This window comes from Pagrus pagrus, assembly GCF_965226575.1.
Source record: "Pagrus pagrus genome assembly, chromosome: 5".
Classification (NCBI taxonomy): domain Eukaryota; kingdom Metazoa; phylum Chordata; class Actinopteri; order Spariformes; family Sparidae; genus Pagrus; species Pagrus pagrus.
In genome coordinates, this window is record NC_140189.1 from 31735773 (window position 1) to 31758413 (window position 22641).

The 22641-nt window shown below is 40.0% G+C and overlaps 1 protein-coding gene and 1 long non-coding RNA gene across 9 annotated transcripts in view; one reads left to right on the plus strand and one right to left on the minus strand.

Annotated features, from left to right (window-relative positions):
* Positions 1–4172, minus strand: part of hs3st1 (heparan sulfate (glucosamine) 3-O-sulfotransferase 1) — a 67565-nt gene extending 63393 nt beyond the window's left edge. The window contains exon 1 of one of the 3 annotated variants that reach the window (XR_014622678.1): positions 4049–4136. Coding sequence is in view for 1 of the 3 variants with exons in the window: in XM_084353878.1 (XP_084210004.1) it covers positions 4049–4156 (108 nt within the window). In the remaining 2 variants the exon portion in view is untranslated. Of the gene's footprint in view, positions 1–4048 lie in introns of all 3 variants that reach the window. The other 2 variants (XR_014622679.1, XM_084353878.1) reach the window with 2 other exon arrangements.
* Positions 4173–4343: 171 nt separating this feature from the next.
* The window catches only part of LOC311257920, a 111738-nt gene continuing 93440 nt past the window's right edge, over positions 4344–22641 (plus strand). For 3 of the 6 annotated variants that reach the window (XR_014622680.1, XR_014622683.1, XR_014622685.1), the window contains exons 1-4: positions 4344–4410; positions 4940–5016; positions 6423–6531; positions 22407–22485. This is a non-coding gene — a long non-coding RNA (uncharacterized lncRNA). The remainder of the gene's footprint in view (positions 4411–4939; positions 5017–6422; positions 6532–22406; positions 22486–22641) is intronic. The other 3 variants (XR_014622681.1, XR_014622682.1, XR_014622684.1) reach the window with 1 other exon arrangement.

Consider the following 22641-nt stretch of genomic DNA (forward strand, 5'->3'; position numbering starts at 1 on the left):
TTGTGGCGATAATTAACTTTGACTGCAGGAACGAACTGTACGACAGAGAAACCTCTGACTCTGTGATGGTGAAATGGATGCTCATGGAGATTTTCATACCGATGTGCTGTATGTGCATTTTTGTAGAAAAGAACATAAAAATCATTACTCAACCTTTTAGTTTGAGTTATTTATATCCTCTAAAAGTCTTTAGGTACAAAAGCCTGAAGCAGAGACAGTATATTTATAAAATTGGAATATCTTTCATTTCAAAAGGGACAGTTCATCCCAAAATCAAAATAAAATTTTTTTCCTCGTACCTGCCTCGTATCTGAGTTTTGGAGGTACTGGCTTTAGAGATGTCTGCCTTTTCTCCAGTATAATTGAAATAGACTGCACTCAGCTGGTGGTGCTCAAAGTGCCAAAAGGAACACATTTGAAAAACTCAACAGCATCGTCTCTTTCCAGAAATCCTGACCCTGTAACTCAAGATAATGTGCAGACCTTGGTGAGAGCAGCTTCATCTTGGACCTATTGTCTTTCTCCTGAGCAACACCCGTCAATTAATCATCGCATAGAAGCAAGCCTGCATCTACTGGTGGACGAAGGGCTAAGTAAGCAAGCTAGTGTTACAGCTCAGCCGAGGAGGGCGCCATTTATGTTTACATCCCGCACTGTCTCTATCACAAACCTCTGTGTAGAATGATCCACATTACTCAACACAGTGACGCTCCAAACTTTAACTGCACGATCAAGGAGAAAAACACATTTTTGACTGGAGAGGGACTGTGTTACTTTTTCTAAATCATGGGGGCAGCTAAGTTCATAACAAATAGTGCTGGAACAGAAAGGTTCACACTGTTACAAGCCTGAGGGACTACATGGTGTCAACCTAAGAGGCCTCAAACTTTGTGCTGAGTGTGATTTATTAGGTCCTTCACAAGAGTGTCCCGTCTGAGAATATCCATAGATCAGGCGTCAAGGATAGAGCACATTGTGAGAACAGATATATCTCTAGTGAGACCATTATATCCAATATTTCATCATGAGGGCCTTGGACCTGTGCCTATACACAAGAATCATGATCTTATGACCTGAAACTCTCAGGACATTTAGATTATCAACAGCACCAGCCCTCTGAAAACAAATAAAAAGAAAAACTCTACATATTCACATCGTCTAAAGTAATTTATCTTCAGTGTGTGTACTGCTAGTTTTCTTGTTTTTCTTATGTTTTTTTGCGTGATGCCAGAGCCTAAATCGCTGTGTTCGATGTAATTATGTGGTTCAGATTCACTTACGCCACATTTGGAATAATAACATAATGTACCTTCCTGCACAAAGCTGAGACTCCCAGGTGTGCGAGTGCGTTTGTGGTCGGCAGTGCCTGTGCAAGTGTGCTTGTGTTCATGCATGTGTGCATATGCACCTGCTGAAATCTCTAAAATGAGAGGTGTGGGAGGGAGAGGGAATCTATCAAAACCATTTAACCGCACATAATAGTCTCTGCTGACTGCTGGCTGGATCTCCCATCAAGATCATCTTAACATGGTTGTTACTCTGCCTCATTTGCTTTTTCGACGATATTAACACACTGCCTGGAAACATTTTCAGACATATTGTAGATCACATTTGCTTCTGCCTTCTGTCTGATTCTCTTAACCTCTACTTCAAAGGTCATCTCTGAGCTGCGAGGGATATTTCATTTGTACATATTACTGTCACTGGTAGTACGCTCTTGAAGTAATGTCTGCTACATTTTCCTGCATGTTTATGCATTCCTCCTAATTTATGATGCTTTTCATTGATAAGTTAGCAATTTATCTTGACCATTCTGGCCTTTATGAGATGTCTCATGCCATTTCACAAAATATTTGAAAAGTTAAAATGTAATTATGACAAACCATACAGTGATAAACAATGCTTTCACATGGCATATGAAATATACTGTTTTATATAATAAGACTAATAATGCAATGCAAGAATCATGACTATTGTTGTTTATCATAAAGCAGTGTAAAACTGTAAATGTCATGAACAGCTCTGTGTCCCAGAGGCAAAAAAAAGTATTCCTGTTACATTGCACCTTTTCTTATTAAGGTTAACCCAGAAAACTTGAAAATAAATGACCTTTTGAGTAGCTGTTAAGATTTTAGATGAATTATAAGTTAAATTTTGGAAAAATGCAGTAACTACATGCACGTGCATTCAGACACTTCCAAGTGATGTAATAACCCTCTATCTGTTTACGCCTGAGATTCCTGGGGAGGTCACTGGGGAAACTAATAATGGCTGCTACTTCCTGTGCTTGGCAGTACTACTGTAAATACCATGTAAAAGCCGTCTCATACATCATGAGGGATACAACCGTTGCATCCTTTGAGGCCCACCGTATCGCAAGATTCATTGTGCGTTGGTGACGGTTGGATTTGTGTTTCCAAAAAAACAACTGTTGCACACAGAGCAAAATGGCAGCTGAATACACGTTTAAATGGAAGTATGGCTTTTCAAGTCACTTGAATAATTAACAATGCAATTACTTAAAAAAAAAAAAAAAAAACACACACGGGAGGAGGGACCCTGACACTGCCAGAGCTGCTAGGTGACAGGAGCGGCATTTCATGACGCAAGGGTAAGGTCGAGGGGGAGTTGGTGACGTATACGGGAAATGCCTGTAGACAAGATCATCTCATTTAACAAGGATGCAGCCCCCGAATTGAGACACCACAAGTAAAATAACAAACAGAAAATTAAAGGTTAGCATTTGCCCATTTACCTCAGAGAGCTAGTATAATTGCTAGCTTGCTAAGCATCAAAATGACTGAAGAAAGTCTAACATCTTCAACATCATCACAAAACAGCTGCCAGAAATAACTACCTATAAAATACGATTTAATAAGGACAAGGGCGGATTAAAAAAAAGGCCTGTTAACATTTGAAACAACTACTAGATACTTTAGATACTGCCAGTATCTAAAACACCATCTGGAAAGAAAAGGATCAAACAAAAGGTAGGTCACCGGTAATCATTTATGGATGATTTCTACATAAATACACAGATAAATGACATGTATATATAAAAGTACGCAGAGCAAAAGGTCCAGTTACTCTTGGTCCTATAAGTACCTCAGAGACATGCACAGAAAAACAGATTTATGGAGAAATGTTTGTAAATCAGATTAGTGCCTGAAATTACATTTAAAGCCAGGGAATAAATAATCTGTAACAAACCGGGATTAGTGGGGCAATAAAATGAGGACGTTTGCTCGTTTTTTGTTGAAAAACCTGTTTGAGTGAGTTTAATTCTGGAGGTTTGTGTTGGACACAGGGGGAACTCAACTGCTCACATTCTTCCAGTCTATTACTCCTGCAGTTCATGCCTCTGTTAACTTCTCTCCTGACTGATTCAAGCCAACAATCCTTTCAACCATCAAATCCCAAATCACAGGTTAGTTTACTTCACTCAAACAACCCCCACTCCCACAGTCCATCTGTCTCACTCGCTGACATCAGAGCATGTGCACTGTAGGGGTCAATGCTAAATTGATATTCTGAAGCACAAACAAGAGTTCAGGATGGAGTTTTAGAGGTTTAAGGTATTATAGTGATTATTGTTAACAAGGGTTTTTCTATGTGGAGGTCACCCTTTCTTTCATCGCTTCAACCAGGTAGCACAAGAGCACTCTGCACTGTTTTTGGATTTCTCCTACCCCTTGAACTTAAAACTGCGGTTGGTATTTCTGTTCCTCATTCTGGGTAAACTGAAGAACATAATACATACTTATATCTGTTTGTATAGCTGTATGTAAAACCCTTCACTTCTGAGAGCTGTTTTCCCACTTGCTCAGCCCTTTATCTCTGGGAAACCTACAACATAGTATGAGAAAAGTGAGCTAAGCAACTAACGACAATCAGAGTAGTTAGTTCGGGGCAATTTAGTTAAATAAGATTGACTTCTTCATTGTTTGGAGGCTGGTTTCACCGCGGGAACACACAAAGTACGCATATTCTGTTCTCAAAATGATGTTATAATTACCAAATACAATCAAAAGTAATTGTTCAGTCTTACCTGCGACAGGTAATCCCGTGGGGTCTGGTTTCGACTGTAAAACGGTTGGAACATCTCCAAGCAGCACACGAACGAGGCTTCTTCCCCGATCTCTCCAGTTTGCCACATCCAATATGGCGGGGACGTCGACGTACGATTCAGCGCTCAATGCGGCGTCTACGTCTACGTGCCACAGATCTGTAAAAACGTCATCCAATCGATTTTAGCGGCCGAAGATATTGTATGGACAGTTTACCTGTCAATCAACCTGTCCTTACGTGCTGACTCCGCCCATTATTCATTGAGCGTGACCGGCGCACTGAGCTGTCAACGGACAAGAGACCTGGAGACGACGCCATGTTAGCTGTGTGTCTGTTGCACAGGTAATGAGCTGGTTTGTTTCGGTTTGGAGGAAATGTATTATTACTCTGCCTAATGTAGTCAACGTAGCTAACGTTAGCTCCATATGTTGCTATCGTATTTATTTGCCCATCGTTCAGCATCGTCAGCTTGTAGCTAACGTTAGCTAGCTAGCTATGAAAGACCACTACTGTGTGAGTCGTATTTTACATGTAACGTTACCGTTAGCACGCAGGCCAACGTTCACACGCACTGTGGATCTAATCCATACAGCAGTGTTCACACATGCACTGCTACCTCAACCCTGGGCTGTTTGGACATTATCCGGCCGAGCTGTATGTGAGAGCGGGCTAATTCTCCTGTGCTACACGTGTGAAAGGCCAAGTCCACTGCTCAGAGGTCATGGGGAGATTATATATATCTGTGAATACGGGTTGCATTGCATTTGTAAGCAGATGTGGTTAGATGGTATATATGGGACGTTCATTCATGTAGACTTCGAACTGGACGTTTTACAGATGTGCTGATTTATCCTATTTCTGTGTCCTATAGTTATGAGCAGGACGTCAGTTCATGAAAGAACCATGCCCTGATGTCTCCACTATTTCTGCAGTCTCTCTCTCTGACAGGTGAGTGTAACTTGATGCAGGTAGCAACATGGATCAGACCGCTGTTATTCACGTAATATGTATCTTCGAAATACTGTATCTTTTGTTGGAGATGTAATGCTGCCTGGATTCTGTTTTTTTAAATCATTTCTTTTATAAAAGTAAAGTCAAGCAACCATAAAGCATGTTGAAGCTTTAATAGCACAGAGAAATTATTGTATATTTTTATATTGTATTTATAATGTACCATAACTTTGGATTTGCTTAATGGTGGCCATTACCAAGCTAAAAGCCTAATTCAAGGTCTAAATAATGACGAGCTCTGACAGTGGCAAGTCCTTGAGACAGGACAGGCGCCACCTTCGGCCTCCGGGAAGACACTTCTCATTAACTCGCCTCAGCATTTTCACAAGACAAAGGCCACAGGACTCCTCATATCTACAGAGACAATGCAGAGGTGGCAGTTTGCCTTGCCTCTTTTCTCCTTCAAAGTGGATTACATGAAAGAAAAATCACCCGGTGGACAAAGCTAATCTGCAGGTTATGGGGGAAATGTTGAGCTGTGCGGAAAGTGTTGCCTTAGCAGACAAAGCTTCAGGAAAAGCACTCAATTTTTGTTCTCTTTTACAGATGTCATTAAGACTACGCTAAAAGACTGAAGCAAACAAAGGGTCATTGATTCATTTGTTAGCTCAGTCAGCTCATTTAACAGCTGAAAGTCAAGGCTCTGCAGTCTCTGGCAGATCATCAGCTGGAATCATTGGCATTTAAACTAGTATTATGGTAACTTTAAAGACTAAGACTATTTGATGTATTTACATGAAGAAATATGGGGTTATGACCAAATGATTGACACCTAAAGGTCACAGTTCATTGCCACACAGTAGTGCATATTATTACCAGCATTTTGCCATTAATGTCACGTCATGCCTTGTTTTGTTGTACATAACGCTTCAGGCTTTCTGGTTTACTGCTGCGCCTCCTCCTGCTGCAAGCTTCTCAATTTTTGGCACGGACATTACTAAACAAACCAAACTCAAGTCGCAGTGAGCGTACTTTCATATGCTCGCAGTGTAGCTCTTTGACAGCAGTTTGACAGCCTTTGAGTAGGTGCCAAATTCAATTATGTTTGGAGCTGCCTCAAGCAACAAAATCCTCAACTGATCACAAATCAAATCTAATTTCTCTTCCAGAAGGCAGTGACCCAAGTTTGAAGTCTGACTGCATGCTGAAAGATAAACCCATGTCTTACTTTATTTGCTCCAATAAACATTCAGGATAGACTCTTTAAATCCCTTATCAAAGCAGGCAGGTCTACCACCATAGCGCTCTGCGCGCTGCGCTATCAAAGTTGTCAAGTGTCCTGCTGGTGTTCATTTAGGTCACAATGTGACCATTTCTCTCCTGGTCTCTGTCTGTCCCTGCAGGCTTTGGAGCCCATCTTGCAATTACCCACCTCAGTCCTGCAGTGGTCCCGGAACAATCAATAACTACAGTTCAGTGGCTGAGGCATCCAGCAGTTTTACAGTTCTGGCGGTAAGTACTGCAGCAGGTTGGCTGAGGTGGGTTTGAATCGGGTGGAGGCAAATTCTGTGTCAGGCAGGATCTGACAATTTGAGATAGAGAAAGTAACATTTGTTTGAGATTAGTTTTAGTGTTGTGAACTGTAGAGTTTCTTATTGTCAGCAGCTCTTTCTTCAGAGGCGTTCGACATCCTCCCTTTTTACCTTGGAGCATGTGGTTGGTTTATTTGCAAAGTCACGAATGCACCAAAGGCAGCCCAGCAAGGAAAATATCAACTCCAGCTGGAGTTTTGCTCACTACTGTTTCTTTTTCTACATCAGTTTGCAGCCACATGAAGTTGGCTGTGTGTCATGCAGTGTCTGTCAACAAGAGGATTTTAAATTGATACAAGTAATGCATATGTGTGCAAAGGTAGCTTCTGTTCTGTGTCTCATAGGTTGAAAGAGAGTTCAGTTTATCACCTGGGCAGAACTTTGCAAAAGACTAATGTCGTGATTACAGGCCTTAACACAGGGATCAAGTTAGAAATGTAAAGTATTGTCACAGATTGTAGGACCATGAGGCTAGTTTTTTTAGTATTGTAGCACATTTATTTCATGAATGTGCAGTTTTGGCTAATTGTTGTAATACTGAATCAAATTAAGGAAAAAAGAAATAATTCATTAAGATGTGTAGATTAATTTCTTTGTGCACATCCTCCTAAAATAGGTGCTGCTCATGCCTTAGTGACATAGTGACTACTCACAGGGCTTTATTGAAATGAATTGATTTCGCTGAAACACATAGCTGTTTTAAATGCTGGTGTGAGCAGGCCTTAGAATTGAACCACCAACTTGTGTTACCAGTGTTTTGTCTTGGTGCTCTATCGTTGTAGTCCAATTTCAATCTGTACACATGAATTGGTTCTACTTCCAAAACACTAAAACCCTAAAAACCCTACCTTTGGAGAGTTATACTGTTGTGTGGCAGGCAATCGTTTAACTCAGTGGTAAGAAGTTAAAGTGCACGGCCAAAATACAGCAAATAAAGATACAGGAATACAGAAACTATGACACAACACAGGAATATAAACGGGCTATGACCATTATTATGTATTAAAACAAGATCCACAGGCAGTGTTTCAACCCTGAGTTTAGAGCTGGGTGCCAACCACTGCAAATCAAAAACAAAGGCTGTGGTCATTATTTCCATGGGGTCACTCACAGGCGGGCCCTCTACTGGACAAACACACCCTGAATGTTAACACACAGTCTGGGATACAGATGAGACACACTGAACTGTTCCGGTCATGTGAAACAAATCACATTCCCTGTGTGGGTTTTCAGAAGTCACCGCACAGATGTGCCTCGTGATTATTGTCCAGTCCATAACACACATATTCATCACTGGAATGCTTACAGATGAATAGAGCTTAATTCAAAGTGATGTGAAGAATTAAATGGTAAGATGATCATAATAGATTTACACTGTCTAGTGTGTGTAATGAGCAATTTACTGTGACACTGCTGTGGAAAACTTCTCAGGGATAAATTATCTCAGCCATATTTTCAGAAAGCTGTGAATATTTTTAAATAATGAAAATGAAATAAATGATTTGAGTGGTTTTTCTGGGTCTTTTAGGATTTTCTGCTGGGTAAAATGCAGTTTTTCACAGCCCCACCTTTTGGATCTTAAATCATTTCATTGTGACAATATCGTATACTATGCTGTACAGCATGTGAATACATTCAAGTTTGAGTTTCACTATTGCATTAAATCTACCAAATGCAAAGTTGCGGTGAGAATTATTCAAAGAAGAGTCCAAACAACAAAACGCATCATGATATGATATGAGTGCGTACTGCTTTGACTCCCCTCAGCAGAACGGCATCCTTTTTGGGGTTGGGTGAAAAAAAATGGATCAATTTAATTGTAAGTTGATAACGTCATCTTGAGAGTGCACTGCTGCACCTGTACAGTGTACAGCGCAGACATACCAGAGTAATCATGTAGTTCATCTTTGATAAAGTCAAGCATCTGGGCGTATTTTGGAATTGAGTCAAGAACTGGTTTTGCAAGACAAAGGTGAAATATTTTGTGAATAGTTTTGGGCGCCCCCCACATTCTCTGAGTGCAACACCACTGTCGTAAATACAAATCCCAGATCTGTAACAGTTTGTCAGGTGCTAACCACAAGCAAAAACTCATATGTTATGTCTTGAAAACTTGAAAACATATGTTAAACTTGAAAACAGCTGTAATGCTGTGATCCTACCCTCATACTGAAGGTACATAGAGACAGAGACAACGTTCACCCTATTACAAGACACTGTACCATTAAAATGATTTAGAAGCTATTATTTTAAGGTAAAAAAGCTACATAATGTTATTAATATTGATGTAAAGCTGATTAAATGTAGGAATGTAATGACATATGGCAAACACTGTAGAATAATTTGATTTCCACAGTGCTAAATATGCTGCACCTGCAAATGAGACAGCTGCACTCTCAGCTCCAGATGCAGTTTTCTGATGATAGTGAATTCTGCCAAATTAAACTTCATCAGCAACATTAACACAGTAATTTGTTTTCTCACACACCTTCGCCTTTGTCTCATATCGGCTTCCTCCTACACTGCGCCATCTATTCTTATCTCCTCCAGCAGATGTGTGTTTTTAAGGGCAGAAATTTCCAGTCATTAATATTGTTCTCAAGATCTCTTCTAGACCCAGGGGAGAGATAAAGCAGTTTGATTCTGTAAACGCCTCTCACACATTATCATCATGAGTATTACATGCAGTTTAATTAGCATGAAAGCTAGCAGAGCACGCAGCAGCAGCACCACAGGCAACATGACAAACCTCGTCTCTTTATCCTCCAGGTTTTAAAAACTCCTCCGTATCCTTCTCCAAACATCCGTCCCAAATCCAAATAACCAGGTTCACGCCTTACTTTTTCATTTTTTTTTTATGTTGTGCAGCCGTGTGTGGTGGGGCTCCCCTGATAATCCAGGTAAGGTAAGATTAAAAGGCCTCATGCTGTGCCCTACTTAGAGCACCGCTCATGTAAAAACAGAAGATACCTCTTCCTTAAAAAGGTACATGCAGTTCTAAAGGGGTTGAGGCGTTCTGTGATTGGAGAGACATATTTCAAGCCCTGATAATGTAGAGTAGAAAGCCTCTGTATTGAGATTCCAGGGAAGTTCAAAGTACATAAAAGAAATTAGGCTGGAGAAGTTTGTGTATGTTGAAATGTATGTTAAACCTGTAATACCTGACTTTTTTGGCCAACTGGGGGCAGTAGAAACAAGACAATGCTGACGAAGTTTAAGTTAACACATCCAGTAGTTCTGGAGCAACATTGGAGTTGTGTTTCTAGCAACTTGATAAATATTCAGCTCAGTCTTTGGTCCCCACCACCTCCTAAGGGGAATATTTGACTCTTTAGCTGCTAAATGCTCCTCTATGTAAACCAGCTAATTGCTCTTAAAGCTTTGTTTTCAGACCTTACTAAGTATGGGCATTTTTCTGTACACACGACATGTTCTTTACAAGATGAAATAGTTTCCTTTATATATAGTTTGCTGCTGCTGCCGCCCGCCAGTAGGAAATTATTTCTGGCGCTGCTTCAGAATCTTATGAAATGTAATGAAGCTGTAACACGATTCTGCAGAGCTATCTGCGCCTGTGAACTAAAAGGAACGATCATCAGCACATCAGCAACTGGAACATTGAGGATGTCAATCACTCACAAAGTACGGCATTTTCTCCTCAGACAGCGACAAATGGATAAGGATAGGATTACATTACTGGAACAAAAGAGGTAGAATAACTGGCTAATGTCCATTTGGTTGTTATCCACCACACTGATGGGTATGTTTGTACCAAAAAACATCACATCATAAAAGTCTACGGGAGTCTCTTCCTTGTTTTGGTGTCATTTACAAGTGTCAAATCAAATCTACATGTCTTTGTATGGCACTTTATGTTGCACCTCCTAGACTCAGAAATGTATTCTTCAAGGGCCACAAAGGTTTTGTTTAAATAAAAAGAATGAAATACTGAAGTCATACCCGACATGCATTTTGGCCAGTAAAACTATGCTCCGGTTGCATGTTGTTTAATCTAACAGTCAAAAAGTTACATTCAGACTGTGCCATGATGTGCGCACCATCCAGGCCAGGTACAATAAAAACCCTTTGCTCAACTGCTGGAAAAATCCTGGAGGAAAAACTGGGGGAAATACATTTGCACCTTGTTTTCACAGTTCAACTTTGATAGTTTAACACACAAATTGGCCGCAATGTCCAATGCCAGACCATTTTGACAATGCCAGAGTCCAGAAGCTGTTATATTAGTTGTGTTCTGCCATCCAATTTGAGTATATCACACTGCTTAAATTTGAACTGCTCCAAAGGAGCGATGAGGCATCATCTGCAGTCAGTCGTGAGACAGGAGGCAAACATACAAAATCCTTCCCCAAAACTGACTCTGTTTAACTTTTACTGCCTGGTAAGTTTACACAGCGATGAGGGAGTCAGTATATCACCAAGCTTCAAGCACCACTGATTCCACCAATTAATTTTGCTGTGCAGCTCTCTGGTATAACCAAACACATGGATGCACAAACATATAAACTGCAGACAAGCCAGAAGTGGCTGTTTTTAGGTCAGTTTTTGTTACGATTCTCAGCAGAGACAACTACAGCAATTTAGCAGCCACCTGTGCAACGCTCGAGTATTACCATTTTATCCTGAATTTATGATCCCCACGCCACTTTCTGCCACAACATGATTGTGTTCTCACACACACGCACACGCACACGCACACACACACACACACACACACACACACACACACATGCACAGAACAACAGAGCCGACATTGAGTTCAGGAAGCAATTGTCTTTCAGCCTGTGAAAATGAATGAGCTCATTTGGTGGAAACTTTCACAGTCTGAAGAGAAAAGTACTTTAGTGATGGAGCGTGTGCATCCTTCTTCCATCAACTCGCTGCCATTTTTACACCGAGCTGCTTCTTGTTCACTAAGGTTTGATACTCGACTCGAGTGCATTGCACTGCATTAACAAGTCATCTCTCTTGAAAGGTCAGCCGGGGAGAATCATAGCTAAGTGTTTGCTGTTCATGGCTGATTAAACAGCGTATGAATTGCATTTGTTTTTCTCACCCTGCTCTTTGTGTGTGTGTGTATGTATGCATAAGCAACATACTCGACAGAAAACAAAAACCTCACCTGGATTAAAGCTGCACAGTTGTACAGTTAATAAAGCCGCTAGTATAGTGTACTCCATTAGAACAGCTTGGGGGCGGCTGTGACAATAAGACATTCACACCCACTTCACGCCCTGATTGGCCAGTGAAGGTGAGAACGTAATGTTGGAACTTCTCTCTCCAACTCTTTTTTTCATTCTTTCCACACCTATTCTGTCACTGTTGGTGTGTACAAATGAGTGCAACCCTGTGACTGTCTTTAAAGAGAGACTGTCTGAAATTGTGAGCTGTAATCACTCATGTTGGGTCCGATCCAAAAATCGGTATCAGCTTCTGATCCTGATGTATAAGAACTTCTTATTGAGCATACCTTGGCCCTAAGATGGACTTACATTCATGACAACTGTACAGGGGATGAATTTTGATATGTACTTGTTTAAATTATATGAAGACTGAAAGTTATGCATAGTAAAGGGCATGGCTGCTTTGAGTGAAAGCTAGCTGCTAGCTCTCTAGCTAGCCATGAGCAGCCAGACTTCATTTGGCCCGCCTCAGCTAGACCCACGGTTCACCTCGACAGCCTGACCCACCTATTAAGTAAAGCCTTTGTTTCCATTTAGAGCCTAGTTTGAAGTCGTTCCCATTTGTCCTCCTTTTGGCATCGACACATAAGGTGACATCTGAGAATTAATCTAACAGTGAGGTAAAAACAATAACTTTGAGAAACTGACACTATTTGGCAAAGTGGAATGCAGTTTTGTATTTTTATGTCCGTTTTTGTGCTGTTCGGATCCACAGATTTGACGCTTTTCCAGACTGCAACTCAATTAAACTGTGTACTTGCTTGTGTTGTTGCACCAGCGTCTGTAAAGGCTACGTTTAAACTCAGCCAGTGAGATTATTTCTACCTCCAGCCAGTCAAAACATGCAAACGATTAAATGTTTGCAGCAGTTTTGGATCTGCAAGTGTGGAATAAGTTCCAGCTTGTTTACTTTTTCTCCAATTAATTCCTCTTCTCTCTGTGCGTATTTGTACCTCCGCCAGTTTGACAGCTGCCGCATCTCCATCCAGTTTATTATTTATTTGTTTCTCCATTAGCCGCTGCCCAGGTAACAGCTGTTCCGTCTGAAGCCCACAAAGCATTAACATTACTGCAATTTGCAGATACACAGGATTTAAATAAGACTCAAACACAACACATGGCACTAATGACACCTCAGAAGGCAAATTCAGCTTCAAGATAACCTTCAAAGTAATGGTATGTTTTGTCTTTTAAATGCTTTCCTTATGTTTATTGAATTCACAAATGGAAGGCAGTATACTTATTATAATTACATTTTTTTAACTGTAAATGCATTTTTTTCACACAGTCGCCCAACAATGATTAAAACATAGAACAATGACAGAAACTGGGAGGTGAGAAATGCAGATTAAATGTATATTAATTGGTGTGAATCCTAATGAGACAAACCGTAAAGCAGTTTGAATTAAACCTGCGTGTTACTGCTGCTTATTTTCTCACCCTCCATCCTCTGACTGACAAGCTGTTCAGTCTCCCCCGAGGAGACCTGTTATGGTCCGTGTCACCATCAGGGCAGATGAATTATTTGTCTCCTCCTTCCATTAGCGGGGTGGGGATAATGAGACATGGCAACCGAGAGTTCAACACGGTGGCATAGACATCGCCTTGAATCAGGAGGACTGTTAATCATCACAGAGCACATTTCCGACGCTGCTGTCATTCCTCCGACTCCCCTGATTTGTATGGAGGGAAAGGCTATAAATGACTTAAATGCCTCTTAAGGCCCATTATCAGTAACTGGAGCAAACAGCATCAAAGGTGGATTTTTTCTTTTCTCAGATTCATACCATTGCATGTCTGACTATAAAGGAAGGCGTCTTTGTCTGTCCGTCTGTCTGTCTGTCTGTTATTATTATTAAATTGCATATGTTTTCTCATGCCAGTTTTTTTTTTTTTAGATTTGATAAGCAAGTAAGTGTAACTTGTAACATTACTTTTTGTTGTTTTTTGGCCCTTACATCTTTTTTTTGTTTGCATTATGAATAGGTTAAATTCTTAACGGTGATTAATCATTAATCACTAAAATCCCTTCTGCAGTGGGAATGAAGTGTTGAATTTGGTGCGATGTGGACACTCAACACGTCCCATATTTATACATTTTGAATGAACGGGGAACAACAGTCTGCGCAGCAGCAGGGCTGAGCTTTGGTGCTCTGGCTTCGTGGCTCTGCAGACTGAAGCTCGGCTCACACGTGATCCTTCTTACGCGATCGCATGGGGGAAGCGGACATAAACAAAATGGAGATTAGCATTGTGCAACAACCTGCTGCAGTAATTTGTGGCAGTGAGAAACAAACAAAAGCAGAAGGTTAAACTTGTCTGGATGGGAGGGGGGGACGTGGTCAACACAGGTTTTCCAGTCTTCAGCGAGAACTTCAGGTGAAGTTTTAAGTTTCTGCCAACAGTGGTATGCTAGCTAATGTTAGCCTGAAGGGCTAGAATGTTTACTGTTGCTGGGTAGCACCGTAAGCTGCTTCAGGACGCCTCTCGCTGGTTGTTATGGTGGTCCAACTTGGAAAGTACCGATGATGTTATCCAGATTTTAAATCGTAAATATCAAACATGTTTGATATTATCGGGGTGGCCCAGATGAGTCTGTGAGCAGTCCAGGATAAGACTGGATCTGTAAACCCCTCAAGTTACCAGATAATCTGCTGAACAGCATGTTTTGAACGGGCACTGCAGTCGTCATTGTGAGTCGTTTACTTGCAGGGACAACCAATGAGCATTCTTCTATAAACAGGCTGATAAATGACATATTTACGCAAATGTGATTAGGTCTGAACACCTGGCAGAATCATATGACATGACATGCAGCTTACTTCTTTTTGTTGCCTGTGAACAAAGTCAAAAGTATTTAGTTCTCACACCAGCTGTCAGAATTATTCTGCCATATGTCGATTCAGAAGCATTTATTGACATGACCTGAGGCGTCGTCATGTCACTTTCCCGTCTTCAGTGACGTACCAAACTTTTGATTTTTGCAACATTTTTCAGCTCCTGTTTAACTAACAATACTGTGGCTCAATTTGCTTCTTTCACCTTGCATATACTTTCTGCCAGTTTGACTTAAATGTTTTACATCAAGCCACCGGCAAACTTTCACATACACGCTCTTGTCCAATAAATCTTTTAGCACTGTCCTTCTGTGGTGTACTCAGCTAGGTGTGGGCACTGGGAATTGAATCAGCTTACTTCACATGCCATTAAGTGGAGAAGGTGAGAAACAAATCCACCTGCCTAGTTGTTGCTAACACAATATGCACTCCATCAAACGGGTCCAGTCGGGGCACAATTTAGAAGGTAGAGGACACATCTTGTGCAAATCAAGATTGATATTGCAGGGTTGTTTCCACTGTTAGCCGTTGATTGCCAATGTATCTTGTGAGAATCGAATGTAGTGGCTGCAAAGTGTTCAATTTCATGCGCTAAACCTGCTTTGCATACAGTCTGCATCCTGTTTTCTCTTGTACAGCTATTGTCCCCCAACAAAATTAAGGATTCTAGACATCTGCACTATGTAAGATTGAGGTTTTGTTTCCTCTTCTTACCTTTTTGGCAATTATTTATTTACATCCAGAGAATTTCCGGGTACCACACAATAAATCATTGACGTCTTTACTCCTTATGTTAAGGAAATCATAGTGTGTTGCCTTTTTCTGGTTATTAGCTACTATTGAGGGCTGTGACTAACAATCTCCCTTGTTGATTAATCTGTTGATTATTTTCTTGATTAATCAATTAGTTGTTTGGTCTATAAAATTTCAGAAAATGGTGAAAAAAGTGTATTTCCCAAAGCTGAGATGATGTCCTTAAATGTCATGTTTTGTCCAAAACCCAAAGACATTCAGTTTAGTCCAGAAAGCAGAAAATATTCACATTTGAAATAATGGAATCAGGACCTATTTACTCTTTTAATTAATTTTAATTTAATTTGATAGTTGACAACTGACCAATTAATTGTTGCAGCTCTTAGTGTCTAAAAAAGGATTCTCAACAATAATATAGCTATTTAATGTGTACGCTACTCAGAATTAGTTATGAGTATGCGTGTGCATATATGTGGATGTGCAATAAAAGTAAAAATTAAATGTGTTGCATTATTTTTGGGGACCAAACACTAATGTAAGAAAAGGCCCTGCCTGCCAAATACAGGTACTCCAACTCCACCCTCATTTCCATCTTCTTTAAATAAGAGAGCAGTCCCATGCATTGTGAGTCAGCCAGGTTGGTTGCACTGCGATCATCAATTAGGATTCTGTACAAGGTTCCCAGAGTCAGAATCGGTCATGCAGTCGGTCTCATATTATTAATTCAACACTAGGTCCTCATCAGACTGGTTCTGACACTAGATGACGGCTATTTGTTAATCTACGTCACGTATTCAGTGTTTTTTATTCATTCAGGATTCTACTCGGAGCAGAGATCACAATCGAGTTTGATGCTCCCAAAGTAAATTTATGGACCCGAAAAGTTTTTGGGGACAACTTTTACTAGTGTCGCTTTACAAGTCCAATAATACTGCATAGTATTTCCTTCCTCTTGCTTTTATTAGACTGAAACTAATGCAAAACCGATTGAGCTTTTGAAATTCTTTCTTCTAAAGTATCTGAGTCTGGCAACAACTATATGGTTGTTCAAAGATTGTGGTTGTGAGAAAGACTATGGGTAAGTTATGTTGCAACAAGTTCTATTTTAAAAAAGGGGAAAAAAAGCATATTTTGCAGGTTTGTGACGGGATGCAAATTCCCATCCAAGTATCCTACAAACTATGTACATATTGGACAATTCAACACCTCCCAATTTATGTCCAGGTGCAACTGGCAACCAGGCTGACTGACTGAGAGCTCAATTGAACTGATAAATGTACGATGAATCTTGACCGAAATGACGCAACGCGAGAACGAGCCAGGCTGTTTCCCCCTGCTTCCAGTCTTTGTGCTAAGCTATGTTAGCTGCTAGCTGCTCGCTGTAGGCTCCAAATTAACATACAGACACAAGAATGGCCTATCAACCGACCTTTATGCAAGAAAGTGAATACGTGCATTTAAAAAAAAGGCTTTCCTTGAAACAAAACTTGGTCGTCATGCTCAGAAGTTAAAGACAGCCAGAATTTCAAAAACACTGGCTGTAGAGCTCCAGTCCTTCCATCCTTCACTGCCGTGCTTTTCACATAAAGGGCACTTCACTTACTTTCTTGCACTGAAAGTTTGCCAGTCGATGTAAATTGTGAAATGTGGAACTTTCCAACATGAACACATTTCCTTGGAATGGTGGGCTACTATATCAATTAAAAAATGACACCAAGTGTAGGAGACGGTGTCTCTAATTACCAGTTACAAAGTTTACTTTTTCCAAATCCATTGTGCTGACAGTGTCTCTTTCTGGGCCTGAATCCTCTGTATCAGTTAAATGGACCACATGAAGCTGCACATTGACAACTCTGCCGTGTCGCTTAGTTTCAGTACAATGTGCTCCATTAATATTCTGTAAACAGTGTCCCTGCCTCATAAATAACCTCGATGTGAGCTGTACACTTAAACTTAAATTCCAGTTAATGTTTATTCTGAGCAGAACCACCAGCCCCATTCCATCTAATCCACTCTGCCCAGACTGACTGACTCAGCTTCACACTGTGGTTGAGGAGGACTGACTTGTCTGTCAAGAACATGTCCTTGACAATTATTTTATTCCTCTCCAGCATACGGTATAAAGACATAATGAGAGTAAGATGTCTAAAAATAAGCAATTTCCTACAATCAGTTCCTTTCTGTTTCTTGCAAATGAGCAGTTTTGTCTGAAAACATTTCCCCTCCTTCTCATTTTCACCAATTAGTCGGATAAGAGGATGAGTGTTTCACTGAGAGGAATTGAGTTCTACAACACAGTTGAGACAATATATTCATCTTTGCACAGTATTCAAATTCATCTTGGATTTCACCGAGTGCAAAGCAGTCTTACTGAGCAACATACATTATTAGATTTAATTTGACCAAAACAGTATGGGCTTCTTACCCCTCACAGCCTTCAGGATTAGGTGTGTGTCACCTTGTCACTATTTACAAGATGCAGAAAATGATCATGTCTTGTTTTGCAGATGCATCTTCGATGAACGATTGCTGTCAGTGCCTCTGAAAAATAAATTGTTTTTCCTGCGAATGCGTCACAATAAAACCTACTATGCTTTTAGGAGGAGTAGCAGTAAAAATATGCTGTGTGTGCAATAGTAGTAACTTAATACAACTCTGATACGACTGTAGGGGACTGAACTGTGATTAAATAAAAAACTATTTGTCTGGATAAGGTGTATGTAGAGATTACAATGGTGTGAGATTTTCCCAATGCGATAACCATCTCGGAAAATGTCATAATATCAGGGTAAAAGTTGTTACGGTGTATTCAGACAGAAAGTCAAGTGAATCTTTCACACATCTAGGCTACAAAGTCAATATAAAAACACGAGTAGACAAACCAGGTGACACAAATGACGCGGCGCGAATACGAAAATACAAAATTGCTGAATGAGACCCTCTGGAGGAATAAACACCCGGAGTGAAGTCAGATTCTGGTGTGAGCTGGAGTTGACTGGTAGGAGGAGAGCTCTGAGATGAACTTTTTCAAGTGTAGATTTATCTTCACTCCCATTTATCAACCTGACTGCAGCAGCAATCCGTGGAGATGACCTCCACTGTCAGGTGTTTATGTTCTGCAGTGTTAACTGCCGACTGGAGCTGGAGATGAAATGTACCGGCTCAGTTAATTTAAACACACAGACACACACCCCATCAGTTTGTGCCACATCTCCCTACCTCATGGTCACTGTACAATAAAGTAATCTGGCTGTTTTAGACAAATGAACACACAAAAAACTCACGTGAGGTTGAAAAAACCCGTCATTTTATTTTCACAAAATATGTTCTGACAGACCTGAAACTTGATATAAACTCAAAATACTATTTTTTAGTAAATCTGATATTATAGAATTCAATACTGTAGATAATCTAATGAACACGGTATGATAATCGTTACATTTCATACTACCATACCTGAAACGGGTTTTAAACACATTAATTGGCAATTGCTGAAAAAAGTGCAAACATTAATAACTTCAAGCACAGTTTTAAACATTAGTTTTTCGATAATTTCACAGTTTCAGTCACATTGAGAACCAATTTTTCAGCTTCGAAAGAAGTTGAGATGAGAATCAGAAACTTTTACCAGGCACCAAGTTCTAGCCTGAGAGAAATGACAACAAATCTTCCTCACTTAACTGTAGTACAATCATAACTAATTCACACATCTCATCTTATCTCTCAAGTCTAACCTTTAAGGAAAGCACTCTAAGAATGAATGACGCTCGGCGTGAGCTCCTCTTTTCACCTGTTCACTGTGTGAGGAAGGTGAACTTTTGTGTCGCGCTCATAAATACCTGCAGCAGCCTAATAGCGATGCATCTATTCAACCTCCCAAAATGGATGAATCTGCCCCTTTGGGAAGACATTCAATAGCTGCAACAGCACAATGAATGGCTAAAATAAAGAGGAAGCAATTTCACATACACCTACCGGAAAATGGCATTTGGATCTTTGGCAAATGACATTTACAAAAAGAAGTCAGCAGCAAAATTACAAAGCGCACTTTAGATACTCTGATCATTCAGCTTGAGATAATTATATGCCTCGTTTTGTTATTATAGCAAGAAGTAGACAATGAAAGACTGACAGTTGGAGAGTCTGGGAGATGGAACGGAGAAGAAAAGGGTGGTGATGTGAATTTTGGTTGTATTGTTACTTTCCAGGTCGTTGTTAGCGGCGGCTGTAATAATAGCAGCTCTCCAGGCTACAAAAATCCAAAAGCTTTTTAAAAAAAGCCCTGAAAAAATGTTCTTTAATGCTGAGGACCACAATCTTAGAAAATAAAAAGCCTCTAGGTTTTTAAAATTAGTATTCCTTTCTCAGACACCTGAGGATGTTTTGAGTAATAAAATAATAATTACTTTGGAAGGAGAGCTATTTAAACTCCTTTAGTATTTTTGAAAACAAATCCTTTGATGAATTTCCTGCAAGTGACTTTCTCACAATTTACTTCTTTGGTTGTTTTAGGGGCACGTCTGCATTCATTAGACAATTTTAAAGAGACAAGTGAGGCTGGAGGACACCAGAGGTGATTTTTGATGAGGATTCAAACCCAAAACATGCAGTCGCTGACAGACTTTTACAGTTGAAATAGAATCACAGCAGTTTGCCTGTGTTACTGCAGGCGTACAGAGTTTCAAGTCAGGAAAACAATGATAAAGGTTAATCCAAAGTGGTTTACAAAGAGATAGATAAAAAAATGAAAATCAATTGACAAATAAAGAAGTCCAGATTCATTAGCGATGGACGGAAGCATAAAAAACACAACATACATACTGTACTGCATAAAAAAACTATTGAATTATAAAAAAAGGTTTCACCAGTAATGTCTTCATAATGACTTTCATCATGACAATAAAAAAGCTAAAGACAAGAGTTGAGTCTTGGACAGATTCTAACACTTCTAATGTCCACGTCTGACTCATCAGTGATCAGTCTTTAAGTTTTGAACACAGAAAACACAAAACAGAACTGGGTTATTGTAACATGTCTGTGTTTACACTCTTGCAATGTTGCTGATGAGCTGGTCAGTCCAGACAACAATGTGTTTTGAACGAACATGAATTTGTCAGAGTTTAGTGCCAGTTTGTGAAGTAGAATAACATTCACAGAGTTACGTTTTGTTTGCCTTGAACCTCAGTGTCCTGAGTCCAAGCGTCAACCTCTGGGGCTGAAAAATGAAGTCAACACACAAGTGCTAAAAGCTGCAGTTCCTCAAATAGCCAATTGAGGCTGACCTGTTAAAATGTTCAACTTTACAGCGCCTTTACAGCCTGGTGCAAAAAAAAGCTTTTCGTCTAAGCTCTCACGATAACTGAACCGATGATTATATATGTTTTGTGAAAGCATGAATAGTCATCCTTACAATGTTGTTGTAGCAATATGTCAATATAACAGCGTTTGGTCAAAAATATTGTGATATTTGATTTAGCAGCTAATTTTTCGCTATTATGAAGTGCTTTTAATGAGATTTCAAAATATCGAGATAAATATTGTACCAAAACTGTTATGATATGATTGTAAAGGTGTTATTGAAAACATTCAGCCACTAAATGTGTCATGCCATCTCCCACTTCCATCGCATTCAAGTCACAACACCACTGTTGTCAGAATCATCTTCCCCTTCAGGTGGTTGCCAGTTAGTGCTCTAGCTAACAGTCTTGTGATGTGTGTACCTCTAGAAATAACAAACATTTTGTCTTGTTAAATGTGAGAGTGTACTGGACTAAAAATCCTGTCATGTTTTGAACTAACTTCAGACATCAGCAAAACCAATAAACAGAATATCCTGCCAAGTATGACTCATTTCAAATTGCACCATATTTTCCTTTCCACTCTTCATTCACAAAAACAGTTCTGGAGTTTTTCTCTTTAAATCTAAAACAGGTTCCTCTTACATAAGCAAGGGGAAGCACAGAGACCACATTTAATCACATTTATCACCATGGTGAGAAATGGGCTGCTGGAGAATATTTGGGGTCCGTAGTGGCTGATACAATGTGTCTTTTCTTGGATGAGGAAGAATGAAATGTGATCTTTCACTGCCACATGAGCGCCAAAGACGCCCACCATGTGGCCGCAACCTGTGAACCTCAGCCTCTGTTGAATGAGCAGCTGATTTGAATAGAAGATAGCGCAGGAAGGATGTGCACACATAACTGCTGCACAAAAACCTCAATTAAACTGGATTTGACTGTGCTGGTTTGCTTTCCAGTTTGTGGAGATTGAATAGAATAGACAGTCGCCATAAATCTGTAAATATTTGACCCGTTTATTAGATTGTGAAAAGCTTTATTCAGAAACCAGAACATCAGAAAGACATAATCTCAGACTGAAGAGAAATCAGCTGTCAAATACAAACTGGTATGACCGAGGGGAGTGAAATCCATTAACAAGTCCCACGTCATCGCTGTTTTATGGAGCCAGTAACCTTGAGCTGCAAAAATATATATATTCAAAATTAAATATGGATTTTTGAATAGGCAATGTTTGTAGATAGGAGTCTCGTCTATTCAAAACTGTCAAAAGCAGCTTAACAAAGGGGATGTCAGGGGTGCATTAAACATTAAAAAGACTTTTCTTGTGACCTTCCCATTTTTGTTTTGTTGCCACTGAGCCGCTGTGAGATTTATGCCTTTATCTAAAACAACTCGACATGAATGATAAGCTAAACTGAGGCAAACACAACCTCTGCACCACGGAGAGAAAATGCCCGTCCGAACGCTTTAGCTGTAAAAACTGCACTCTTACCCTGCCCTCTATCACAGCGAGGTTTGTGCCCTCTCATCATCGCCGAGAGAAAACAGACACTGAAACACATCCACAGGGACAAAAAAATAAAAATCCCCTTTTGACCTTTCGGAAATGGCATCGGAGAGTAAATACTTGAATAAATGCCTGCACAAGTGCTTTTTGTTGAATGCCACAATCTGAGATGTTGGGTAATTTTATTTTCACAGATCTCAAGGGAGAATGGAGCCAAATGGAGGTGTGCATAATGCACTTTGTCGCCTTTTCAAACCGCTGACCTTGACGCCGGTAATATAACCTCACACATCCCTTTTAAAATCCGGTGAAAGCGCACTGCGATCTTGGCTTTTGTGCTCTTTAACCATTTAATCATAGACACTCTGACAAGAGTGACCCTATGAGGATGAGTGTGCTTCTATAGAAAATAAGATGAGGGCAAATCAT